Below are 26,184 nucleotides of genomic sequence, written 5' to 3' on the forward strand. Positions count from 1 at the left end.
CAGCGCCGCCCGCGCGTTCGCGCCCGCCCGCCTGCCGCCCCATCCAGCTGAACATCCTGCCGCCAGTCCACGCTCGGGTGGGACCCTGCTCCGGGTTCGACCCTACCCGGCTCGCACTGAGCCGCCCTAGCCGCGCCGGCCGCCGCCCGAACCCGGCCCCGCCTTGTGCTACCACAGCCAATCTTCGGCCGCTACGTCACGCGCGCTCGCTCACTATTCACAAGCGCTCTCTCAGGTCCTTCCTGATTGGATCTCTGCCAGGGAGGGCTGAAGGCGTCAGCCAATGGAGAGGAGGTTCTTAATGAATTATTGATGACGGAGTCAGTCTGGAGGACTGGGCGGGGAGGTAGGTGGTGTCTCCCCAGCCGGGTGGCACCGACCGGTCATACCCAGGCCCCCCTTCTGGTTGCCGGAGCCCCACCTCTGGCCAGGTGGCGTCGGCTTCCGGGTAAATCTGAGCTGCCCAAAGCGAGCCCCCGGAGGCTGCTCCATCTCCTGGAACGTTTACTCATTCAGGCCTCTGGACGTCGATACTGGGGATGAAAAGTTCAGAAAGTGGACAGGCAGGTTCTGTCTTCCTGGGGGCGGGTCGTTATGAGTCCATTTTACAGGCCAAGAGACCCAGGCTCACGGGTATAATTGACACAATCTTAAGGAGGGGAAGTGGACTGGAATCTATTTGAGTAGCTGTATCTCCTACTTCTCCACGTTGCCCTCATTAAATTCTGGATCAACTAAAGGCTTCTTCCCCTTAGTTTTCATTATTTGATTTTCTGTAAAGCCGAAAATTTAGTCATTACTCTCATTATTACATTATCCTCATTATTACAACTTTATTTCTACATATTGACATGTGAGTTATTGTCACCTCCTAGCTGTTTTTTTTTGTTGTTGTTGTTGTTTGTTTGTTTTTGTTTTTCTGAGACGGAGTCTTGCTCTGTCACCCAGGCTGGAGTGCAGGGGCATGATCTTGGCTCACTGCAACCTCCACTTCCTGGGTTCAAGCAGTTTTCCTGTCTCAGCCTCCTGAGTAGCTGGGACTACAGGCGCTCACCACCATGCCCAGCTAATTTTTGTATTTTTAGTAGAGATGGGGTTTCACCATATTGGTAAGGCTGGTCTTGAACTCCTGACCTGGGGTGATCTGCCGGCCTCGGCCTCCCAAAGTGTTGAGATTACAGGCGTGAGCCACCACGCCCGGCCTCGCTGTTTCTTTTCTAGGTTAAAAGGACACTCACTTATCTAAGTTGAGATTGGGGGAAATAATCACCTTTTGTGTCCTCAATTATAGCTTAGGAATATTTCTCAGTTGTTTTAGAGCATTTCTCAGGTGTGATCCATGGGGCCACCTGCATATATGCATTTATGACCTGGGATGCTTGTTAAAATGCAGATTCCTGGTCCTCAGTCCAGACCTACTGAGTTAAAATATTGAGGAGAGATGGAGCTCAACAGATGTCCTAGGTGACTCTGATGTGGCCTAAGTCTGGGGAAACAGTACACACTGCAGTGCTTCTCCAACCTAACAGAAATGTGGATTCTGATTCAGTAGGTATGGGATGGGGCCCATGACTCCACATTTCTAACAGGCTCTTGGGTATAGCCAATGCTACCCATCCATGGACCATACTTTGAGTATGAGAGAACGGGACTTTGCATCAAAAGATCTGGGTCTGAATCTTGACTATGTAAATTAATGGCTGCATGACTTTAAATGTGATGAGTTACCTCTCTGCCTTAGTTTCCTTATGAGCAAAATGGAAACTCCTTTGGGATTGTTGTGTGGGTCACATAGTTGGAGGGAATTGTATGTAACTAGGCAAGTGAAAAGAAAGCCAAGGGAAAATAAAGTTAGACATCTGCCTTGTGTCAAAATAAAACAAAGACTGAAATGTAAGAATAAAATGAAACCGCTGCACTACCAGAAGAAGGTACAAGAGATTTATACAATTTTGGGGCGGAAACGCCTTTCTAATCAACACTAAGGACAGAAATTATGAAAGAAAAGGCTGACATATTTGACAACAAAAGTAAAAGCTTCAATATATTTTTTTAGAATACATAAAAACAAACTGATATAAATACAATCTTACCATATGATGCAGAAATCAGCTCCTTAGTATTTACCCAAATGAGCTGAAAACTTACATCCACAGAAAAGCCTGCACATGGATGTTTATCGCGACTTTATTCATGAGTGCCAAAAATTGGAAGCAACTAACATGTCCTTCAGTAAGTGAAAGGATAATCCGTGGTACATCCAGACAATGGAATATTAGTCAGCACTAAAAAGAAATGAGCTATCAAGCCATAAAAAGGCACAGAGGAAATTTAAATGTCTATTACTAAGTGAAAGAAGTCAATCCGAAAAGGCTATGTACTGTACAATTTCATCTTTATGACATTCTGGAGAAGGCAAAATTATGGAGGAAGTAAAAAGATCAGTAGTTTCTACGTGTTAGGGAGGAGGAAGGAATGAATAGAGAACAGAGGATTTTTATGGCAGTGGCTCTACTTTGTATGGTACTATAATGATGGATACATGTCATTAGATATTTGCCAAAACCCACAGAATGTACAACACAAAGAGTGAATGTAAGTGATAATGTGAATTTCAGATCAGTTTTAAGTTCACAGTAAAATGGAGCATAAAATACAGAGAGTTCCCATATACCCCCACCCTCCCCGACACACAGCCTCCTCCACTGTCAATATCCTGCACCAATTGCACTTTCGTTACAATCAATAAACCTAACCTAAACTGACACATCATTAAATTAACTCAAAATGGAACTAGATATAAAACTAATATAAATGTAGAACTAAATGTAAAGCTTAAGATTATAAAACTTCTAGAAGAAAACATGGGAGAAAATTGTTGTGGCCTTGGGTTAGGGAAAGATTTCTTAGATGACACCAGAAGCAGAATCCTTAAAGGAAAAAAAAAAAGTTGGTAAATTGGATTTCATCAAACTTGAGAACTTCTGACCTTTGAAAGTACTGTGAAGAGAATGAAAAGACAAGACAAGGCACCGAATATACTTACAAATCACATATCTGATAAAGCACTTGTATCCAGAATACTTAAAAACTTCTTTAAACTTAATTGTAAAAAACCCAATTTTAAAAAATGGAAAAAAGATCTAAACAGATATTTTACAAAAGAAGATGTATGGATGGCAAATAATTACATGAAGAGATGTTCAACAATGTTGGTCATTAGGAGAATGTGAAAACCACAGCAAGATACTACTACATACCTATTAGAATGTCTAAAATTAGGAAGACTGATTATGCCAATCTTTATGAGGATGTGGAGCAACTGGAACTCTTACACATTGTTGGTCAGAATGTACAATGGTACAACCACTTTGGAAAACAGTGTGGCAGTTTCTTAAAAAGTGGAACATACACTTACCACATGACCCAGCTGGGGAGGAGCAGAGGGAAGGATTGTAAAAGGCACTAGAAGGTTTTGGGGCTGAGGAGTTTATTCATTACCTTGATTATGGTGATGGTTTCACCATTGTATACATATGTAAAAACTCATCAAATTATGTACGTTGGATCCTCCATATCTGTGTGTTCTGTATCCATGGATTCAACCAACCACAGATGGAAAATATTTGGGGAAAAAATGGATGGTTGCATCTGTACTGAACACATACAGACCTGTTTTCCTTTTCATTATTCCCTAAGCAATACAGTATAACAACTATTTTGTTATCATCTACATTAATAATAAGTAATCTAGGTAGGATTTAAAGTATATGGGTTCATGATGGATGGCGTTTTAAGTTTAAAACAAAGTATGTGGAGGATGTGCTTAGGCTATATGCAAATACAATACCATTTTATATAAGGAACTTGAGCATCCATGGTTTTGGTATCCCCAGGGGTCCTGGACTCAGGAATAAATGAACTTTAAATACGTGCAGTTGATTGTATGTTGATTACACCTTAATTAGTTGTTAAATATGGTGATATTTTTTGACTCAGGAATTTTTTTCTTGAGGAAATTTATCCTGAGGGTATTTATACTGAAGAAATGATGAATGTAAATTTTTATCTAAGAGGACGTTTGTCAGCATGGAGCTATCTATCATCATGGAGGATTAGTTAAGCAAATTATGAATTCCTATGTGGTTTAAAATTAATGATGTGCAAAAATGCTCAGAATATATTTTTAAGTGGAAAAAGGCTAGATTGCAAAAGTGAATGTACATACAGCTGCTATGGAAAACAATATGGAGGTTCTGCAATGATTTAAAAATAGAACTACTGGCCGGGTGCAGTGGCTCATGCCTGTAATCCCAGCACTTTGGAAGGACGAGGCAGGCAGATCCCTTGAGGTTAGGAATTCAAGACCAGCCTGGCCAACATGACAAACCCCCATCTCTACTAAAAATACAAAAATTAGCCGGGCGTGGTGGCAGGTGCCTGTAATCCCAGCTACTCGGGAGGCTGAGGCAGGAGAATCTCTTGAACCTGGGAGGGGGAGGTTGCCGTGAGCCAAGATTGTGCCATGGCACGAGATTGTGCTACTGCACTCCAGCCTGGGTGACAGAGCAAGACTGTCTCAAACAAAACAAAACAAAACAAAAACTACCATATGATTTACCAATCCCCAATTTGGGTATGTATCTAAAAGAAAAGGAGGCTCTCAAAGAGGTATTTTTCTACCCGTGTTCACAGCAGCACCATTCATAATAGCCAAGAGGTGGAAGCAAGCCAGTGTCCATTGATGGATGAATAGATAAATGAAATGTAACACACACACACACACGTACACACACACGCATGCACACACACACATACGCACGCGGAGGAATATTATTCCGCCTTAAAACAGAAGTAAATTCTGGTACATGCTACACCCTGGAACATGGATGAACCTTGAGGACATTATGCTAAGTGAAATAAGCCAGTCACAAACAGCCAAATGCTGTATGCTTCCACTCATACGAGGTTTCTAAAGTACTCAAATTCATAGAAGCAGAAAGTAGAATGGTGGTTATCAGGGGCTGGAGGGAGGGGAATGGGGAGTTGTTCAATGGGTATAGAGTTTTAGTTCTGCAAAATGAAAAAGTTATGGAGATCTGTTGCACAACAGTGTGAATATGCCTAACACTGCTGAACTCTACACTTACAATTATTAAAATGGTAAATTGTGTGCATGTTTTTTACCACACTTCTTTTAAAGTGGACGTACAGGATTTTTGTACTTTTGTTTAAAGAAGTTTAAAGTATCCAAGAAAAAGATGGGAAGGAAAAAGCCCCAGGTAATAATGATGTCTGAGTTTTGGATTGGTAAATGATCTTAGTTTCCTCTTTATAAGCTGTAGCATTTTTCAGATGTTACATAGTAATCATGTTCCTGTTATAAAAGCAGAAAAAAATTATCAGGAAATAAATAAAAAATGTACTGTCTTTAATCTTAAAAAAGAAAAAAAAAAAAGAGAAATTCCTAAAAGCACCTGGCCCAGAGGAGGCACTGGTCCCATCTTGCTTTGCTCCGTGCTTGCCTTCATGCAGCTGCAGCTTTCTTGTTTATTTATGATTTTTGTAGGCACATAGTAGGTGTGTACATTCATGGGGTAGCGGCAGCTTTCTTTTTTTGTGGGCACATAGTGGGTGTGTATATTCATGTCAGGTTTCTTTATTGTTTTTGTGGACACATAGTAGGTGTGCATATTCATGGGGCAGCGGCAGCTTTCTTGTGCTTGCTCTGCTCTCAGTGAACCCGGACAGTGGCGGATCCTCCCCGCCATAGTCATGTTGCATCTGTTTGCAAATCATGCTACTCTTTTTGGTTTTCTTTCTTCAGACTAAACAGTCCCAATTGCAGTCACTCTTTCATCTGAATCCAGTTGTTTTTCAGGTTATATCCTATCACAGGTAGTTCTACAAGAGAATGCCATTAGTTGTTTGGAAATCTATTGTATGGGATGCATGCTTGAAATTAGGAAGCTGGTAATAACGGTCTGAAGATTTGCTCTAGATCACGTTCAGTGGTTGGCTTTAAATGGTGATCAAGTCCAGTGTTTTACTCTGAAAACTGGATTGCAGAGTGGTTAAAGGCCTGGGATTCTCATGCTGAGACCAGAAGTGGTGCCGTGGCCTGGTGCTCTCACATGCTGATGGCCCTTCTCTGTGGCCACTCACCCAGGTCACTGCCACCACCCAGAGGAGGGGCTTATAGGACACAGGTGGAGATGGCTAGGAGGTACTTGCAGGAAGTCTGCTAGCTGCCTATAAATTGGCCTTTCACAGCAGAACTCTGATTTTTAGGTGGGCATATTGCCACCCATGCAAAAAACAAAAACTTCCAGCCTCTCTGCAGTTAAGTGTGATGATGAGACCAAGGGTGGTTGGTGATATGTTAGCTGCAGGATGTGTGGGACTTCCAGGAAGTCCCTTTAAGAAGGAGTTCAATCTTTTTTCTCCTTCCTTCTGGTGACCTGGAATATGGGTGTGATAGCTGGAGCTCCAGGGCTCACCCTGGCCCATGAAGCCAAGGACCACATAAGGGTGGATAAAGCAAAGGGCCAGAAGAAGCAGGGTCCCTGATGAATTGCAGAAATGCCTTGAACTGCCTTCCTGTGGATGTCTTTTACCTGAGTGTGTTTAAGCCACCATTTTTCAGAAATAAACATGCAATTCCTAACCAATAATCAATGTGTTACCAGAAATGGAGTCTGCCACAAGAGAACCTAAAATGTGACGTGTGCTCAGTGGACAAGGGGGAAGGTCAATATTAAGGATTCAGATATTGTAGCTGGAATTTAAAATATGGCTGCATAGTTCTTGACATGCCCTCCAACCAGAGATGGGCTTATTGTCCCCTCCCCTTGAATCTGGACTGACTCGTGACTACTTCTACCAGTAGATTTCCCTGGAAGTGGAGCTACGTAACTTCTGAGGCTAAGTCATAATGGGCCATGCTGCTGCCACCGTAACAGACACTCTTGGAACCCTGCGTACCATTTAAGAAGACTGACCATCCTGAGTCCATCATGCTGGGGTCACCAAAGTGCTCTGATTGACACTCCTAGCTGGGACTGCCTTTCATTTTTCTCAGACTTCCCAGCCAAGGCACCAGACACATGAGTGAAAGAGTCGTTGGACGTGGGCCCTTCAGCCTCGGCTGTTCCCAGATCCCAACCATTTGAGTCCTCCCCAGCAGTTCAGATCGTCTGAGCTGTGGCCCCAAACATGGAGCAGTTATGCCCTTTTCAAATTCCTGACCCACAGAATCTGTGAGCATAATAAAATGGTGGTTATTTTATGTCATTATACGTTGAGGGCTTTTGATGCTCAGTAGTAGAAAACTGGAACAGCTGGTAATTCTTACTATCTTAAGATAAAAGTTTAGTTCTTTTTCACAGAGAAGAAGTCCAGAAATAGGCAGTCCAGGACGAGTTTGGTCACTTTATAGTCAGCAAGAATGCAGATTCCTTTATCCTTCCTGCTGCCTGGAATGTGGACATGATGGGTGGGGCTCCAGCAGCAATATTGGGCCAGATGGTAATCTTGAGGATGACAGAAGAGAGCAGAAAGGAGCTTTGGTCTCTGATAATACAGAAATAACTTTCTCTCTTGTTGAAGCCACTGTCATTTTAGATCCTCAGGTTATATGACAAAAGCATTGCTAATAGGCACAGAATTAGAATTCATGGGTTTAGAACTCAAGACATTGGCTTGGCTAAAGCTAAAAGCTTAAGAATTTTCAAATTAGAAGCAGTAGTTGAAGTCCTGGGTATAAATGAGGTTGCTTAAGGGGAGTACGGAGTGAGAAGAGGAAAGAGCTAAGGAGCCTCGAGGAATGGCAGCAGTTAAAAGAGAGACCAGAGGAGGGGCTCCCACCTTTCCAGGGGAAGAAACCCGAGACAGAACCTGTTCAGTGAACCTGACCTCTTCCCCTCTGTGGCTGAGTTGGGAGCCCTTCCTATGCCTCTTCTGGACACAGCTAACATGCAGCTTTCTCTTCATATCACAAGGGCTCTGTTTTACATGTGGGCCTCCCACATGGGACCAGAAGGAACCTCCTTAAAGTTTGGGATCAATTGTAAGTTCTTCTTATGGCCCCAGTGCCTACAACAGTGACTGGCATGTAATGGGCAGGCAGTAGTTATTTGCAAGCTGAACTGAATTGAACTGCTTTGGCAAGGAAGTCCTGGGAAGGGAAGGTTTCCAGAAGGAAGGAGTGGTCTGCGGTGCAAACACTGAGAACAATTAAGTCAGATAAGGCCCGTAGAGGACTGGTGGGTTTGGCTCAGTGCATCTGGCAATGAGGAGGCCATTAGTGACCTTGGGGAGAAGTGTTTTCGTGGGGAGGCAGCGGGGACAGGGTAACTGGTGTGTGGGAGTGGGTAGGGTACTGGCTGCTCTTTTGGGAAGAAAGAGTGGAGACAAGGAGGGAGGGGTTTCATTTATTTTGTCAATTTCATCATCTTCATCATAGGCAGAGAGCAGGGAACCGGGGAGGAAGCCTCCCCTGACTTCTGCAGGACACCGTGTGCTTGCCCTGTCAGAGTTGATGACACTTTAGTCACTTCTGTAGCCAACTCATCATTTAACTTCTTATGTATGCATAACAATCTTTTCATGGTTTTCTCCCGAACCAGAATGTAAGTTCTTGGAAAGAAGAGACTGTTTACAGCTTGCTGTGCACAAAATAGGTGCGTTGTTGGTGTTAATTGCCTCTGCTTCCTCTCAAGCAATGTTTCCTGAAATATACCTGAGCTTGGAACAGGATGGATCTGTACGAGCTGGTGCCCCACTGGTTGATGACATGGCTTCATGAAAATGGAGGAGCACCTCACCACGAGAAGAGAACCTTGCAGCAGGAAACAAAGCTGCGTGAGAAGAGGTGGGATGGGATGGAAATGACCTACTCATTCCCCCAGGAGTGGAGAGGAGGAAGCCTGGAGGGATGAGGGCAGGGTTATGCATATTTTGCAGCATCAGATAATGAAAGCAGATGAGCCAGCAGCATTCACCCATGTGGCCATTTTATTCCATGCACAAATAATATGATGATTTTATGAACCTCATTTCACAAACTTTTGATGAATCCAAGGCGTGGCGGCCTTCACCTTACAATAAACAAGTCCTGTCTGTTGCTTGGCTCACTCTTTGGTACTTGAAGGAGAGTCTGTTGCAGTCAGAAAGAAAAGATGTCAAAGTGGAGGCAGCCAGTTGCTCTGGTGGAGGGGAGGGCTGGTGTCCCAGGTTAGCATTTCCTGGGTGGGGACCAGTTTTGCAGGTCCAGAGCTCAGTTTATCAGTGGCTCAAGGGAGCACTGATTCAGACTTTCCAAGCTCATGGGAGGGAGTGGAGTAAATCCATGTCTCTCAAACTTTCATACGCATAGGAATCACAGGGGGCATGGGGGTGGGAATCTCCTGAAAACGCAGCTTCTGATTTAGTACAGCTGGGCTGAGGTCTGAGATTCCACATTTCCAACCAGCTCCCCACTGCACTTTGAGTAGCAAGGATGTACATCGGAGGCCAGTTTTTCTAAACTTTTGGTACCTGTCACCACTGGTTTCCTCACAACCCAAAGACTGCTTAGGGAGCGTGGTGGCCCAGAAAGGGGACTCCGCCTTCCAGGGTTGCTGGGCTTCCTGCAGACCTCCTGTCTTTCTGCCTTTCTGCCTTTCTGCTTTCACCTTCTATCAGCCTGGGCCTGTTAATGGCTCCGGTTATGCATTTCCTTGGTTACGTTCCCAGCCTGAAGGGAGACCTGCTGACTTTGGGCTTCTCTGTGTCCCATGGTTTTCCCAGAGATTCATTAGGAAGCAATCTTCAAGGATGGGCTTCTTCCTCTGAGGACTAACCTAGTCCTTTTTGACTAATTCTTCCTAGTTTCAGTCTCTCTGGGTGACTCTCCAAGGTTGAATGCACTGGCCATGGTGATGACATGACAGACAAAAGGAATTACATTTAGAAATAAGTAATCCTGTCTGGCAGCCAGAGATGGGTGGTAAGAGGCTGAGAGACACTCTTGGAGCAGGGTCGTCAGTGAGCACTGACAGCTGGAGTGGGTAGTGCTGAATGCATTGCCTGCCTGGCACCCAATCTCATTTACCTGCAGCCTGCCTGACCTTGCTGAACTCCATCCCAGATCCTCATTTGGTGAACCTGGACTGTAGACTTGGGCTTTGCCTAGCATTTCTTTGGAGTTGGATGCTTGGGCATGGCTGCCTGGTCATGATCACATGGATCACCAGCCCTGGAGCTCTGAGTAGCTGGAGAGAGCCACTGAAACCGGCCACCTATTTGGGTTTGTTGTGGCAGAGACTGGTTTATCTCTAGGGCTCCATCCAGATCTTCTAGCTTCATGTTTCCTATTAATACCCTGATTCATAAAAATAAAAATCATGAAATATAATTGCCTATAAAAATAATGAGACTAGGGCCAGGCGTGGTGGCTCATGCCTGTAATCCCAGCACTTTGGGAGGCCGAGGTGGGTGAATCACCTGAGGTCAGGAGTTCGAGACCAGCCTGGCCAACATGGCAAAAACCTGTCTCTACTAAAAATACAAAAAATTAGCTGGGTGTGGTGGCGGGTGCTTGTAATCCTGGCTACTTGGGAGGCTGAGGCAGGAGAATTGCTTGAACCCAGGAGGCAGAGGTTGCGGTGAGCCAAGATTGTGCCATTGCACTCCAGCCTGGGCAACAGAGCGAGACTCCGTCTAAAAAAAAACAAAAATCACAAGACTAGAACCGCCTTAAATTTTAGAGTGTTTTTCCAGGGAAATGCAGAGTGCCCTCAGGTCCTCCTGTGCATTTCTCCAGGCCTGCCACATGAGGTGGGGGGCAAAGAGAGGAGGGCTGCCAGCCCTGGGCTCTGCCTCTGAGTTGAGGTTTCTGGGGGCCCAGCCTCTTCTTCAGGCTTTTCCTCTCCACAGACGTGTAGCAGCCTGAGGCTATGAGACTGCCTTCTCTATAGGGAAACACTTAGAGAAACTCTAGTGGGTATAAAACCCCAACAGGGCTCCTCTCTCTCTCTCTGTCTCTGTCTCTGTGACTTTCTTAACTTTTAAACATTTTTATTTTTCATTAGAAAGCCCAGGCCAACCTGCTCACACCCATTGCCAGAGAGCAGAGCTGGCTGCGTAGTAACCTGGTCAGCCCTGATGGGTCCTGTGCCTCTGACGGTAGAAGCTGACACAGAATAGGGGAGACTCCCTGGGGCCTAGGAGGGACACTGGCCCTTCAGGCGCTTCTTCTTCTCCACTGCGAGCCGCAGAGCCTGGAGGAGAGTGTCCTGATTATTCAGGATGTTGTACTCTGAGAGTTTCACCAGCTTGTCGAAGGTGGCCTCTGTGTACGTCAGCTCCTTGGTGGCATATGGAGTTTTGGGACCATAAATGTCCACCTGGCCCTGCTCCAGCTCCTCAGGGCTTCGCTCTACACCTGCGGGCAGCAGGAGGACTTGTTACAGACTCTGTCATGTTAGGTTGGAATGACTTGTTGCCACATCTCTCCCCAAGGTCCACCAACCTGCACTCACGGACACACACAGCTGCATGAACATGTGTACACACGCACACCCTCACACACCTGCATGAACATGTGTACACACGCACACCCTCACACACCTGCATGAACATGTGTGCACACGCACACCCTCACACACACCTGCATGAACATGTGTACACACGCACACCCTCACACACCCGCATGAACATGTGTACACACGCACACCCTCACACACACACCTGCATGAACATGTGTACACATGCACACCCTCACACACACACCTGCATGAACATGTGTACACATGCACACCCTCACACACCTGCATGAACATGTGTACACACGCACACCCTCACACACACACCTGCACACCAGCAAGCTCCTCAGGGCAGGGTACGGGCTTGCCCATTGGAGGATTGCCCTAGCACCAAGCACAGTACTGGGCACACGGCTGAATGTCAGAAAATGTAGAATGACTGAAAGAATAGGGGATGACATTACCAGCCCGTGGAGGGGAGGTAATGGGAGGGGCCCTTCTTTGTGAAAGCCAAAGTTGGCTCAGGCTGGAGCTGAGCCAAGCTTCCCCGTTAGTGCTCTTAGCAGACTCTACAGATCTAAAGGCACTCCCGGGCCAAGGGCAGTGGGTGCTGGGAACTGAGTGCAGAGACAGCTCACCTGGTGACTTGTATTTTTGGAAAGTGTCATTGATGAGTGGGAAGAAAGTCACGATGGGGGCGTCGGGTTCCTGGGGGTTCTCCATCAGGTAGCATTCCTTGAGATTTTCATTCTCATCTGGCAGCTCGTATTTGGGGAAGGGGATGTTCTGCACAGTGCAGTACTCGCAAGTTTGTTTCAGGGGCTGGAATAGCACAGAGGGTGTGTTTGAGCATGAGGAGGAGTGGGAGTGGAGAAGCAGCACAGAGTTCTTAGCCCCAGCTTCCTAATTGCCCCGGCTAACAACTCAGTTCCCCAGCTGCTTTGCCAGTGTGTGGTATTTTGAGACTAAAGCCAGGTCAGGACAAAAGGCCCGAGGTAGGAGGTTGATGCGCCTCCAGCTGCAAGCTGCTTCCCCAAGTAAAATGGACAGAAGCCCTTTCGATGGTGTTCCCATGCAAACACAGACTTGGGTGGATGTGGTCGGTAGCCTGGAAGGGTGACTGGAACCAGGCCATACACAGCCAGAGCTACCCAGGCTCCTGTGGGATGTGCATGGGCTTTGGAGCTGACAGTAGTACAGGGCTAGAAAAGACTCTGCAAGGGCATCTCTGACAGCATGATGTCGCGGGAAGAGTACTGCCTTAGAGTGTCAGAACCCCCCAGTTCTGCCCCCCTCGTTCCGCTGCTCACTAGTTGTGCGATCTTAAGCAAGTCTCTCTGTGCCTTGGTTTCCTCATCCATAACACGAGAAATGATAGCAGTTGTGCCATCTCCCTCCGAGAGCTGGTGTAAGGGCCAAACGAGATCACACGTAGGAAAGTGCACTGTTACCCATTTACAAACTTAGATTGTTTTCATTGTTGTCCTGTTGGTCTGTCTACACTTTCCTTCCCCTGGCTTCAGGGTAGGACTGTATACACATAGAACTTTCCAAAGTAAATAAAAATAAATAAAAACCTCTGGTCCTGACAAGTGCCCTCCTCTCCCTGCCACTGTTCCGTCCCACCTGAGAGCACTTGAGTGTAATTCATGGAGGGTCATATACCCTGGGGGAAGGGAGAGTGTGATCATTTTGAAAATAGGATATTACAAGCTCTTGAATGGAATGGGCTCTACTAAGGTTATTTTTAAAAACTCATTTTTTGTAGCTGAAGAATTGCCAAATATGGCAAATGTTCCAAGGCAAGAGTAAAATTCGAATTTGCTAAGTCAACGTGGGCCCCGTGGTGTGTGAGAACCGGCTGGCTGCCCATGAGGTCTGGGTGTCTGGCTGCCCATCATGACTGCTGCTTGGATTTCTCTGATGCTGTCTGGGGGTTGTCGAGAGCGTGCCTCTTCCCAGTTCACAGCGAGTGAGGCCGCTGACGGCGGGGCCCATCTCAGGAGAGGCTGCAGCCCGTGCTCAGGATGGAGGCTGCGCACTTGCCTTTGTCTGGGACCCAGCACAGTAGTTGAGGTGGATGATGAGGTCGACTTTTCGCTCTGGCCTGAGGAGGGGCGGGTAGCTGGAGTTGACAAAGAACGCAGTGTCCAGCAGGCACAGGTGGTTTGCGGACTCGGTCAGCTGGTTTGGGAAACCATCCAGCACTGTGTCTGAAAGCCAAGTCTTCCCGTTACGGACACACCTGGTGCCCTGACCTCAGCCAATGGACAGAGGCACCTCGGGGGACGGAGCGCCCTGTCTGGAGCATCCTTCGCCTCAGCCTGACCAGGATGCCCACTGAGTTCCAGTGCCCTCTGGGTGGGCTGAGGAAGAATAGCGCTATCTTGGGCTTTTAGCTAATCTTTTATGGTATGTTCATACTTGTGGAGTGTGAGGGGCTTAAGACCACCCATAAATAGTGTAAACCCTGGGCCCTGAGTCAGCTGTCGCATTGGCCCCAGATGGTGAGGATGAGGCTTAACAGGTCAGGCTCAAGCAGCCATTTGCAGGCCATGGCCAATTAAAATACTGAAGAAGGTGAAGGTCAATGTCTTAGAGCCTCAGCAGCAGAGGAGGCAGCACTGAGCTGATGCTTCAGGACCACAGTTCAAGGCCTGGCTCTGCTGCTTACCACTTGGATTCCTGAGCTGGGCCATCCCTGCCCAGTTCCAAGGGGGCACCACTCACTGTATCTTTATTTATTTATCTATTTATTTATTTATTTTGAGACAGGGTCTTGCTCTATTGCCCAGGCTGGAGTGCAGAGGCGTGATCATGGTTCATTGCAACCTTGACCTCGTGGGCTCAAATGATCCTTCCGTCTCAGCGCCCAAGTAGCAGGGACTACAGGTGCTCATCACCATGCCCAGCTAATTAAAAACAATTTCTTTTTAAGAGATGGGGTCTCACTATATTGCCCAGGCTGGTCTCAAACTCCTAGACTCAAGAGATTCTCCAGCCTTGGCCTCCCAAAGTGCTGGGGTTACAGGTATGAGTCACTGTGCCTGGCACCACTCATACTAAAGGGCACCCCCAGAGCACAACTACAGAAAGGAAGACCCCCTGTTTCCCCATCTATAACATGGGGCCAACTTCTACCTGCTAGGACTGTGGTACAGATTCTGTATAGAATTGCTGTACAGATGCCGTGAGTTAAGTACCCACACCACTCCCTGCTGCCAGACCCATACAGCGTTCAAGACAACACCACCAAATGTGGAAAACACCATGGGGAGAGGGCTGCCTGGCCCAGTGAACATAGCCAGAGAAGTTTGCTTATTCTTTCTCCATGGCAGCCTCGACATTCACATCTTCCTCCTCCGTATGGAGGCAGGCCTCAAGGAGTAGCCAGGTAGGGTTACCTTTCCACCTAGAGAACTGGCCATTCTGGAGGTAGTTGGTGTGCAGCTGCAGCCCAGACAGGAAGTTGTGAAACTCAGACACGAAGGACCGATGGGTAAGGATTTCTCGGAAAGAGTTGGACAGCCATGACCCTGGGATCACTACCGTGGTCTCCAGGGTGTTAGCATCACATTTAGGGATTTCGGGCAGGATCGGCTCGTCTTCTGCAGGGGAGGGAGGGATGAAGGGCAGGTCATGAGAGGTGGGGTCCCCAGTTTGCCTACATGAAGCCCCCACATGGTTGCCTGGCACTCAGGGGTGAGCACTGTAAAAGCAGCTCATACCTTCCTTGCTGGGCTCTCAAGGCCCTGGCACTGGGGTTAGGAGGACCCAGGTGAGAGACATGGAGAAAGCGGGGAGGCAGTAGAGAGGGAGAGGGAGCGAGACAGGTAAGAAGAGTCCTGGAGAGGACAGGGAGTTTCAAAGAGCGACCTGTGACTGCCATAAATCCTACTCTCCTCACTTCTCCTGGGTGCTGGGAGCCTTGCCTCCGGGCCTTGGCACAGGCATCACTCACCTACAGTCACCCTCCCCTCCAGGCAGGGAAGACACTGTAGCCCCAGCTGCCTTCCTGTGTCTTAGGCCATAGGGGACGATGCGGAAACATGTGGCAGGGGACCTCGTCCTCGGTTCATGATCCACACCCCGCCCCCCATCACCCAGCCATGAGGGAAAGCCGGGGTCACCCATCACCCAGCCATGAGGGAAAGCCGGGGTCACCCATCACCCAGCCATGAGGGAAAGCCGGGGGTCACCCACCGATGTCCTGCACTTTCTCCCTTGTCCACCTGTGGAAAAACTCTTCCGAGGTGTGTGACAGGTTCCAGGCATCCAGCAGGTTCAAGGAGAAGATGCTGCTCCACAGGCCTGGGAGCCAGGGCCAGCATGAGCAGCTCCACCCCGCAGCCCCAGACCCCACGGACACTGATATTTGATTCCCCCACTCCCCGCCGGCCCCCCACAAGCCTGGCTGCTCCGCAGGTGGGACAGACTTCCACGTCCCTCTCCCCTTCCCCGTGCAGCTCAACACAGTGACTGAGAGTCTCAGCCTTCAGCTCTTCCCTTCCCTCCCCTCACTGCCCCAGCAGGGATTTAATGCTGGCAAGTGAGTGAGAAGCCAGAGTTCAGAGTTCAAGCCCAAGTGTTTTGACTACAGTTTTCTAAACCACATGCTCAACGGCATAGGTGTTCAGGGGAAGGAGAGGCCACCGTGGGCTGGGGGCTTCTGGCGGAAGAAGTGATGGGACTGAGGTGGATCTTCCGGGATGGGTTGGTTTGGGATAGACAGAAGGGGAGGGCACAGACAACTGGTTTAAATAAGGGCGTGTTCGGGCTGTGAATATGGGTCTGTTTCTGAAGAAGCCCTTTGACGGGCACAGCTAAGGCTCTGAAGGGAAGAACTTGAGTGGGTCCTGCATTAGATGTGCCCGGCTCCTGAAGGACCGAGGCTCTTAGGGTGGGAGGCTGGGCCAGGCTTCCCTGGTGACCCTGCCCCTTACCCTCTGGTCTCCCTGGACCCTCGGGTCCCAGGTATGGGTTGGCCCCTGGAAGCAGGCACGCTGCTGCCTGAAGCCAGATGGGGAGTGGGTGGGAGTTACAGAAGCTTCCGTCTGAGTCTGCTATTCCCAGTGTGGTGCTGAGTGAGCAGACAGCAGGGAGACTGCTGGAGACCAGGAAATTGGGAGAGGCCCCCGACCAACTCTGGTTCCCAGTGACTTGGGACCTCTCCTAGGATGAGGCAATGCTGGCAAGTGTGCCGAGTGTCACATAATCAGGGGCGGCCCAGCGCTGAGACAGCAGCCCCCTGTCATTCCGCCAATTCCAAGGCAGTCACCTAGCATGTAGCAGATTCGAGACTCCGGGATCCTCTTCACCAGCCGCCCCATGAAGAACTCGGAGCCGAAGAGCTCAGAGGGGATGAAGGCCCCATACTTCTGCAGACCCACCTCGTAGGGGGAGAACTCGAACCACTCTGCACATGAAGCAGCAGGACAGGGGGTCAGTCTCGGGCCAGGGAGCTGTCCACACAGCCAGGCCCCCTTCCTGCCTGCAGGCACTGGCTGCCGGCCTTGGGAAGCCTGGGACAGGGAGACCGCAGTTGCCCCAAAGGACACATGGGGGCACCCTTGGCCGGCTTCTGCTGGCATGGCAAGGCTCAGCTTGGCAAGGGGGATGGCTCATTTGCACCTCAGAGCCTGTTGAATGGGACAAAAACTGACCCTGAAGCAGGGCAGGTCTCTCGAGTCTCTCCCTCTGGGCAGCTTAGAAATATCTTCCTTTCACAACCTTTGTCTTCCCCAGTCCCATCAAACACATGCCCAGGGAAGCTGCAGACGGTGCCTGTTGGCCTCACCCTTGCAGCAGGGCAGATTGGGATAGCAAAGGTGATTTCTCCAGCTGTGTGCACAGTCTGGATGTAAGGGTTGACAAAGATGGATGGGATTGGGGGACCTGGAGGTGATGGGTGCTTTTGCCCACCAAGAAGGGACCCCCCCGACACTTGTAAATCACCAGCCACTGGTGTTACCTCTGAAGTCCTGGTTGCTTACATCATCCTTGACATTGATGGTGAGGTAGATGGGCAGGGGGTTCTGGCCACAGCTCAAAGCAGCACGCTGATCTGACAGTTTGCATTCATTTCTCTGTAAGGAAACAAAATGGTTAAAGAGAAGCAGCAGCCCAGGCTGTGGGGGCGACAGTGCAGAATGAGAGGACAATCTGGACCCCTGCAGCCACTTCCTAGCTCCTGAGCTCACCGGGACGCTGTATCGGCCCCAGCTGACACCAGCCAAATCACTCTGAAAAGGCACCCATGGCATAGGAACCAGCTTCTCGGGCTGCCCACCACCAGACAGGGGCCGGGCCGGGACTGGATCCGCAGTTTAGGACAGTCCCTCAGAGTCCCAGGGTCTTGGTCTCGGGGGTGAGCAGATAAAGAGGAAGGGGTGGGAGAGGCTAGCACTGCCCATCTTCTGCCCCACCTGCTAGAACTGGAGCAGCTCCATTTTTAGCAGCTCCATTTTCTTTTTCAATCAGCTTGGCGTGTTGAGCTCCCTCAACTGAGGGGTAAAAACTTGGGGGAAAAAGACGTTTCCCTTCCTCCACTCCCCTCCCCTCCCTTTCTTTTTCTTTTTTTTTTTTTTAACAAAAGACTTAGGACTTGAGCACTAGATGGTGGCTGAGGTCCCTCTAACCCCTGGAGTGGGGAGCCTTGCTGATCAGCCCGGGCCACAGGCCGCCTCCCAAAGTGAGTCAGCCACTGCAGACAAGGTGGAATCCAGGTTTTAGAGGCCCAGGCTCCGACCCCAGGCCAAGCAGCTGACTTCCGGGTGACCAACCCCGGTCACCCAAGTGTGTGAAGGCTACAGAACCCGTATGGAATGGCAAACACGTGCATATGCCCAATGACATGTGGGTCTCCTTTGAAAGCAAACAGGGTCATCACTGGGCCCAGAGATCTGGGCATCACAGAGCCAACTGTTCTGGAAGTAAAGCTGCAGGCTCAGGGAAGAGCCAGTCCACATTCTTTGTCAAGGGGGCCCAAGGGAAAGGGGCTCCTGTCCTGGCCAGAGCGCAAGAGCAGAGGCCTCTCAGCATCAACCCTCCCTTGCTTTCCTGGGAACCCAGCTCTTTCCCACCAAATCCCCAGAGTGCTGAGACTCCTGATGTCGGAAGACTGGGTGCTTCCTCCTCATCCTATGCGGCACTCACGATTGTTATAATATTGTTGAAAATGTTAACTAGCACTTATTGACATAATTTCCACTTAAGGAATAGTAAAGAGCAGGGCCTGAATTTCAACCCCATCCTGTCTGAATCCCAAAACCGACGCCCTTGGCGTCTGCCTGCTCTGCTTCACAGGGAGGACAGGTTAGGTGGTGGGTTGTAACAGGGGCAGGGTGGGTGGGATCCATCAGAAGTGGTGGGCGCCTCAGGTTGGAAGCCATGTCCAATTCCTTTCTGGATCCCCATTTGCCAGCACAGTTCCTGGCATGCAGGAGGTACTCAAGTAATTTAATTGAAGGAATGAGGGAAGATTGAAGATGAGGGTCCAGTCATTCTCAGTTGCTCAAACTGTCTGGCTTTCTGGAAGATGGGACCTACTATTATAAAAAATAATTGCTGCAAGAATTTTCTGGCAGGTTCTCATTTGAATCCAGAACTCCCCAGACACCTTTGGAGTGGAGCAGAGAAACATGGGCCTGGATAGAGGTTAGGTGGGAAGCTCTGCTTTGGGGCCAAGCAACAGCAAAAGTTGGTTCATCTCGGCTTGTGCAGCCTAAAGGGCACAGGTGTCAGCTGAGCCCACCCTGATGTCCAGGATCACAACACCCCTTGGGGATCCCTCTGCTCTGCCAATTGTCCAGGAAAAGGACCAGCCTGGTTGGGTCACAGTTCTCACAGCAGCAGCCACCCAACACAGGCTGGTCCTCTTCTTGGGCACGTATTAGTCAGATCATGGGATCTCAGAATAGGAAGGAACCTCACTGGGCCCACTGGTGGTTGCAAGAATGAGCCCCGCAGACCTCCAACTGCAGAGAGTGTTATTGACTAAGGACCCCAGCTGCTGTGCTCTGAAATCCACAGCTGAGTCTGTGCTGAGGCTGCACTTCCTGTGACTGAATGGGGCAGGGATACTGAGGCTGGCCCGTTCTGGGAGACGCGGGACTCCTGTGACAGCCAGCTTTGGCTGGAGGATCCTCCAAGGGCCTTGCAGACCCTGCCGTGGTCGGGGATGCTGCCACCTGACCTTTCTTCCTCTCCCCACCCCTAGGGTAAGAGTCGCTTCTCGGCATCACTGCTCTCCAGTCTTCCCCAGCTTCCTCTCCGATTTTTCCTCTCAGGTGTCTTGGCATGGCCCTCAGAGGACGTGCTGCCTCCAGGCAGGTTCGCCTCCAACACGAGGGTCTCAGCCATCCTCTAAAGGGTACACGGGAGACAATCCCACCACCTTCCTCAGGCATAGATTCCAACACCTTGTGGGTCTTCCAGCCCGAGGATACTCCTGCAGGTCTAACCTAACTCCCTGTGCGCAGTGAAAGTCCTGACTCCCCTGAGGACGAAAGAGAGCCAGGCATCAGCCAGGGCAGGGTGGGGCCCGGGAGAAGCTGAGCGCCTACCTCGTCCCCCAGGCAGGTCTCTATCAGCAGGCCCCAGAAGTCTGTAAAGGTGACCCTGTAGCCTTCCTGGCTGCGCTGCCGGAGCTCCTCCCGGAATTTGAGGAGCTGGTCTGGGAACAGGGAGGGTAGCTTGTCCTTTACCACGTGTCTCCGGGCCTCAAAGATAGCAGGCTCCAGGTTTTTGGAGGACCAGTCAGGGTCCCGGTACAAAGTAGCCATGGTCCTGGAGAGAGACAGGCACAACTGACAGGGCTGCCCTGGCCCTTGTCTGATCAGTCCTGGACCCGGGCAGGAGGGAAGGTAGGCAGGCCACTGGGAACTCTAAGCTGCCAGGAGGGGAACCTGGAGAGCAGGGGTGAGGCAGAGGCCTGGCAGGCAGCGAGGAGCAGGGGAAGGTGAACATTATTACTCATAATCACAAGTGCTACCAGCTCTCGAATGCCCACCTAGTGCCAGGCATAACAGTGGTTAAGATGAAGATTCTAGATCCAGATCTTTCTGGATCAAGCCAGGCTCTGCCGCTCACTAGCTTTGTGATCTTGGGCAAGCTACTTAATCACTGTTCCCTTCAGTTTTCCTGTCTGTGGAATGGGGAGAATTATAATAATTGTACCTGCTTCATAGAGTTCTATGAAGCACCACATGAGCTAAGGTGATGTGGGGTAGTTAGAACAGTGCGTGGCACAAAATAAATGCTGGAGCCCACATTGAAACCCAGCCTCGGCTGATTTCAGGTCCTGGCTCTTTCTACTCTGCCACGTTAATTCCTGTAATTCTCACGTTGACTGAGGATTTATTTCCCTTTCTCCTCTTAACTTACATGTTGGTTGCAGGGAGAGCAAAACAAAGAGGTGATCCCGCTAGCCCTGGGTGTGGCCTCAGTCTGCCTCTCTTTGGCCTGGATCCAGCTTTTCTATGTCAGGACAGGGAAGGGTCCTTTTCATCCTGTGCCCGAGAACGACCTCCCTGGCAGTGGAGCTAGTCTGCGGCTTCACATTTAAGGAAACGGGCCTCTTCCCTCACAGGACTTGTTTTTGGGAAGGTGGGAGATGGTCAGGAGACTTTTCAACAAAAAGCACCCTGCTCTCCATAAGCTTCACCCACTAATTTTATACTTTAAAAAAGCTTCCAGAAGCCATCGCAAATGAGTTTTTAAAAGAATATGCCTTGTGTTTTCCCCAGGCCAGGGGGCCCCACCCATCCCATGCTGGCTGGGCCTGAGTTCCTCCAGCTTTCTGTCTATCGCACAATAGTCCAGGAGGACACAGGTGCCCCTCAACCTGCTGGAAGCAAGTTACCTTCTTAACCTACTACCTGGGACAGCCATTTAGCATGGAGGTTAAGGATGTGGGCCCATGACTGGGTTCAAATTCCACTCCGCTGCTCGTTAACTGAGCATCCCTGGCAAATTAATTTGTTTCTCCACCTGAAAAATAACGACAGCGCCTCCCTCATAGTTTTTGTGAGGAAGAAACAAGATGAGCCATAGGAAGCAGTGACTCCAGTGCTTAGCAAGAGGCAAACAGCTCCTTCTGTCCCACCTGGGCTGGCGCTTCTGCCCCCTGGGGAAGTGTGTGGCACAGGAGCCCTTGGCTTTCCAAGGCCCATTCACATCCACTTGCTCACATGGGGGCTACCCAGAACTCCTCCAGTATACAAGGCACAGCAAGGGACTTTGGGGCTCACAGGCCCACCAGTCACAGACAGGACACGGTCCTGCTTGATAGGCCACGCTGAACCAGGGCCACAGGAGGATTTTGATGGGCCCCACAAAAAACATTGATTTATTTTTTATTTTTTTATTATTTTTATTTTAGAGACAAGACCTCCCTATGGGGCCCAGCCTGGTCTTGAACTCCTGGCCTCAAGCAATCCTTCTGCCTCTGCCTCCCAAAGTGCTGGTATTACAGATGTGAGCCACCATACCTGGCCACATAAAAAAATTAAAATTTATATTTCATGACTGTGTTATATAAAGACAAATGTATTCATATTATTTATTAAAACATTTTCTTCAACCTATAAGTTTGTTAATGAAACGATCCTGATTTTAAAAGAAATTAACCTATTTTTGTGGGTCCCTAAAGGTACAGTGGGCTGCAGGCACTGTGCCTTCTGTGGGGAAGCTGACCTCACCCTGGCCTTCCTGTGGGGGAACCCAGTGCTCAGCTCCCGGCCCTGCTCACCAGCAGAGGGTGAGCAGGAGGGAGCTCAGCCACAGGGCCCTGCCTGTTGCATGTCCCCAGCACTATGGGGTCATGTTCCTGGGTCCATACCACAGCCCCAGGGAAACAGTAACACCATGAAAGGCCAGCGCATACAGTGTCTCTGGCATACTTAGTAGTGGGAGAGCCTCTTACACCCCCCGCGTGAGGTTAGAGCTATTGTTATCCCCACTGTACAGATACAGAAACCGAGCCTCCAAGGAGTCAAGCTGCATGCCCAAGGCCACACCACTGCACCTGGGGCACTTCCCAGGCTTCAGGAGTAACTTTGTCTTTGGGCGGCAGGGAGGAGCTTCACCTGAGACCCCAGGCCAGCCTGTTTGCAGCTTGCTCTGGGCTCCACAGACAGTGGCTCACGTCTCCTTACCAGGTGGCCCCTGACAGGCCAGTGATGTAGCTGGCACAGTCCAGGAGGTTCAGCTTCTGTAGCCCCAGCAGGTGGCCATACATGGAGGTCATGGATCTTGTTCCACCCCCAGTGGCCATGATGGCTATCAGCGGCACCTGGGGTTACACAGAGGCAGGTGGTTGGGGAAGGCTCCACAGGCAAAGCTTGGGAGAAGACTCAGAATGACAGCAGCTTCGAACAATGGAGGAGGCAGAGCTGGCTACAGAGGGCAGGGAGTGCAGCGTTGAGCCACCTGACACCTGCCTTTCCACAGAGCAGTGGGTCTAGAAATAGACCTCAGCTCCACACCCAGTGGTTGGTGTCAGTGAAGGACTCTGAAGCCTAACACAGGCTTGGTAAGTCACAGAAAGCTGTGGCTAGCAGAGTTCTTAGCACTGTTAGTCCAGCCCTCAGTTAACAGGTGATAAAACTGGGGTCTGAGGGGAGTGAGCAGCTTATTCAAGAACCCTACTAATGTGCGATCCCGCAATGGGAGAAACCAACATCTTCTGTAGCTGGATCTGATGTAGGCACCAGGCCTGGCACATGGTGCCTCCTCAGCAGGTACTGTATGGCAAGGCCAAGAGTCAATGGACTGGTGATGTGGGAAGGAGCAGGGTTGCCAGCTCTGGGTCGAGGTTTAAGAGAACCCTGGAATGTTTCCCTAAAGATAGGGCCAGGCACAGTGGCTCACGCTTGTAATCCTAGCACTTCGGCAGGCCGAGGTGGGCAGATTGCTGAAGCCCAGGAGTTTAAGACCAGCCTGGGCAACATGGGGAAACCCCATCTCTACAAAAATTACAAAAATTAGCCAAGCGTCGTGGCTTGTTCCTGGAGTCCCAGCTACTTGGGAGGCTGAGGTAGGAGGATTGCTTGAGCCTGGGAGGTGGAGGCTGCAGTGAGCTGTGATGGTGCCATTGCACTCCAGCATGGGCGACAGAGCAAGACTCTATCTCAAGGAGAAAAAAAAAAAAAGGAGGGAGAGAGGGGCTCTTTTTCAAGACTCACTCCATCTGTTTTCATTTGAGTGGGGCTGTAAGAGCCTTCTATTGGCTAAAGCACTATGTCCTCCTCGGGCACCTGCCAGGTCTCTGTCCTCACCTAGGGTCAGCCTAAGAAGGCAGGTGCTTGGAGGGCTTGCCTGCTGCCCAGGGAGTGTGGGCCTTGGTCCACACAAGGGAGGCAACAGAGGGCTGTGACAGAGGCCCACCGTCTGCTCCCGCAGGAAGAAGGGGCTGACCTTTGGAGTGCAAGTTGTTTCTCTCCAGCTTCCTAGCGCTGTTATTTCTGGGGGGGGTGTCTACCTGTGCAGGTTTGAGAGGAGAGACAACAGGGGAAAGAAGGACCTAAGGCCTTTTGGGTGGAGGTGTGGGGTGCAGGAGGTGGTACAGCTTAAAATGTTTTCCTGTCTGGGGTGAGGAGGGCATTTTGTCCCTGGGCAAGGCCCCTTTAGCCACCGCAGGGGCTCTTAGTGCTTGGCAGGAGCTGCTGGGGCTCTGTGCTCTCTCTCTCCATTTCGCTCTCCCCTTCCCTTGTGAATATAAAACAGAATCACTTCCAGCACAGCTCTCACCAGGGCACCTGTACCTCAGCAGTAAAAGCATCCACAGAGGTGGCGCCTGGGGCAGGGCAGGGCCTGGATTGGCTGGCAGGGCGTAGTGCTGGAAGGACCAGCTGGGCGCAGGCTGGCCACATCCCTGATTACCCACCTCATCCTCCTGCAGGTCCTCCTCCAACTGTAGCACCTGCTTCAGGGCCTTGGCCACCACCACCTTCCGCTTCTGCAGAAACTCCAGCTCTGCTGGGCACAGGCTGAAGCCCAGCCGCACGTCCGGCATCTCAGGGCTGGAGGGAGAGAGGACTCTGTAGTGGGCCTGCAGCCTCTACCTCCACTGGAGTAGACACAGCTTTAGGGTCCATTGGACCTAAGCTCAAAGCCTACTTCTGCCAGGGACCACTTCTGCGACCTTGGGTCTCCACTTTCTCATCTGTAAAGTGGGGCAAATCGTGCTGAACTCTCAGCACTGTCTTCAGCACTTAAAGAGATAACAAACGCAAAGTCCCCAAAGCCTTAGCCGGCACCATGCGAGCTGGTACTCAACAAAAGATAACCATTGGCACTGCATTAGGGACACTTTGAGTCCTCTGTCTCCTCGGCCAGATCTGGAAGGTCCAGAAAGTCTTCCCCCAGGTGGCTTCTCTAGCCTAGGACCAGGCATGGGTGACAAGAGGCTCTGAGATCATTTGGCCAAATCCCTCTGAACAAGGCCCCACGGTATGGACTCTTCTGTGCTAGGTAAACAAACTCCCTGTTCCTATAGAGCTCACATTCTTCAATGAGCTCTTCCTGCTCCTAGAATAACAATTATCCTGTGTGTGTGTGCAACTGACAAAAACCGTCACATCCCTGATCTCACTGTGTCACCTCACAGGTCTGCAGGCAGGTGGGGCAGGAGCCTCTGTGACATGCCCAGTGCTTGTCCTCTTTTTTTAAGCACATCCCTGCCCCAAACAAGTCCAGGCTCCTGGCCTGGCATCCAAGACCCTGCCTGACCTTTCCAAGCTCACCTGAAACTACCCTTGAAGCTTCTGGGTCAGGTCCCAGAGCCGCCAGAAGCAGTCCTGTTTCCGGGCCTTGGCACAGGCACCCGCCTTCACCAGAAGCATCCTCCCTTTGCCCACCTCCAGCCTGTGCATCCTCTGAGGCCCAGCTCCCCAGTGACTCCAGATGAATGTACCTTGACCATTTTCAACTGAGCCTTGGCTCACTAACAAAGCCACATTTCCTTGAAGGCAGGGCCTGGGAGATTTCCATCATGTCTCCTCTTTGTCTAGCACAGGGCTGCAGACACAGCTGTTAGAAAATAATTCTTTCTTTGGCCTCAACAGGGAATGAATAATAATACAACAACCACAATAACAATAACATTAGTTGACGTTTGCTGAGCATGCCACTTGCCAGATGGATTACTGAGTACTTCGCACGTGCTGTCTAGCTGGATCCTCAGAGCAACCCACTGATGCACAGGATCCTTGTTATTCTCCCAATGCACAGATGAGGAAAACGGAGACTCAGTAAGGGTAAAGAGCTTTTCCAAGGGCAAATAACTAATCAAACTGTAAATAGAAATCGTGGCCACTTGATTTCTGACAGTCAAGATTTCTGAAAACGGTGTTGTTTTCAGGAGATGGTGCTGAGACAACTGGATATCCACATGCCAAAGAACGAGGTTGAGCCCCTCTTTTACACTGTATAGATTAATTACCTAAAAATTGATCATAGACCTAAATGTGAAAGCTAAAACTAAACAAGTCTTAGAAAACAAACATGGGAATACATTTTCAGGACCTCGGTCGGGCGTGATGGCGCATACTTGTAATCCCAGCACTTTGGGAAGCCGAGGAGTGACTTGAGGTCAACTGACCAGCCTGGCCAATACGGTGAAACCTCATCTCTACTGAAAATACAAAAATGGCCGGGC

At 49.9% G+C, this 26,184-nt stretch overlaps 1 protein-coding gene and 1 long non-coding RNA gene across 2 annotated transcripts in view; one reads left to right on the forward strand and one right to left on the reverse strand.

Moving 5' to 3' along the window:
- The first annotated feature begins 9 nt into the window (after positions 1 to 9).
- Positions 10 to 26,184, forward strand: part of LOC105525435 — a 40,229-nt gene continuing 14,054 nt past the window's right edge. The window contains exons 1-4 of the long non-coding RNA XR_001003922.1: positions 10 to 563; positions 1,394 to 1,548; positions 8,721 to 8,872; positions 24,427 to 26,099. This is a non-coding gene — a long non-coding RNA (uncharacterized LOC105525435). The remainder of the gene's footprint in view (positions 564 to 1,393; positions 1,549 to 8,720; positions 8,873 to 24,426; positions 26,100 to 26,184) is intronic.
- PLA2G4E (phospholipase A2, group IVE) overlaps positions 11,205 to 26,184 on the reverse strand; it is a 62,842-nt gene continuing 47,862 nt past the window's right edge. The window contains exons 11-20 of the mRNA XM_011961055.1: positions 24,412 to 24,547; positions 22,682 to 22,818; positions 20,090 to 20,312; positions 17,497 to 17,611; positions 16,804 to 16,941; positions 15,729 to 15,836; positions 14,930 to 15,133; positions 13,572 to 13,738; positions 12,164 to 12,347; positions 11,205 to 11,425 (exon numbers count right to left, since the gene is read on the reverse strand). Of these exons, the coding sequence (XP_011816445.1) occupies positions 11,205 to 11,425; positions 12,164 to 12,347; positions 13,572 to 13,738; positions 14,930 to 15,133; positions 15,729 to 15,836; positions 16,804 to 16,941; positions 17,497 to 17,611; positions 20,090 to 20,312; positions 22,682 to 22,818; positions 24,412 to 24,547 (1,633 nt within the window). The remainder of the gene's footprint in view (positions 11,426 to 12,163; positions 12,348 to 13,571; positions 13,739 to 14,929; positions 15,134 to 15,728; positions 15,837 to 16,803; positions 16,942 to 17,496; positions 17,612 to 20,089; positions 20,313 to 22,681; positions 22,819 to 24,411; positions 24,548 to 26,184) is intronic.

Source organism: Colobus angolensis, unplaced genomic scaffold (assembly GCF_000951035.1).
Source record: "Colobus angolensis palliatus isolate OR3802 unplaced genomic scaffold, Cang.pa_1.0 Scaffold533, whole genome shotgun sequence".
In the NCBI taxonomy this organism is placed as follows: Eukaryota; Metazoa; Chordata; class Mammalia; order Primates; family Cercopithecidae; genus Colobus; species Colobus angolensis.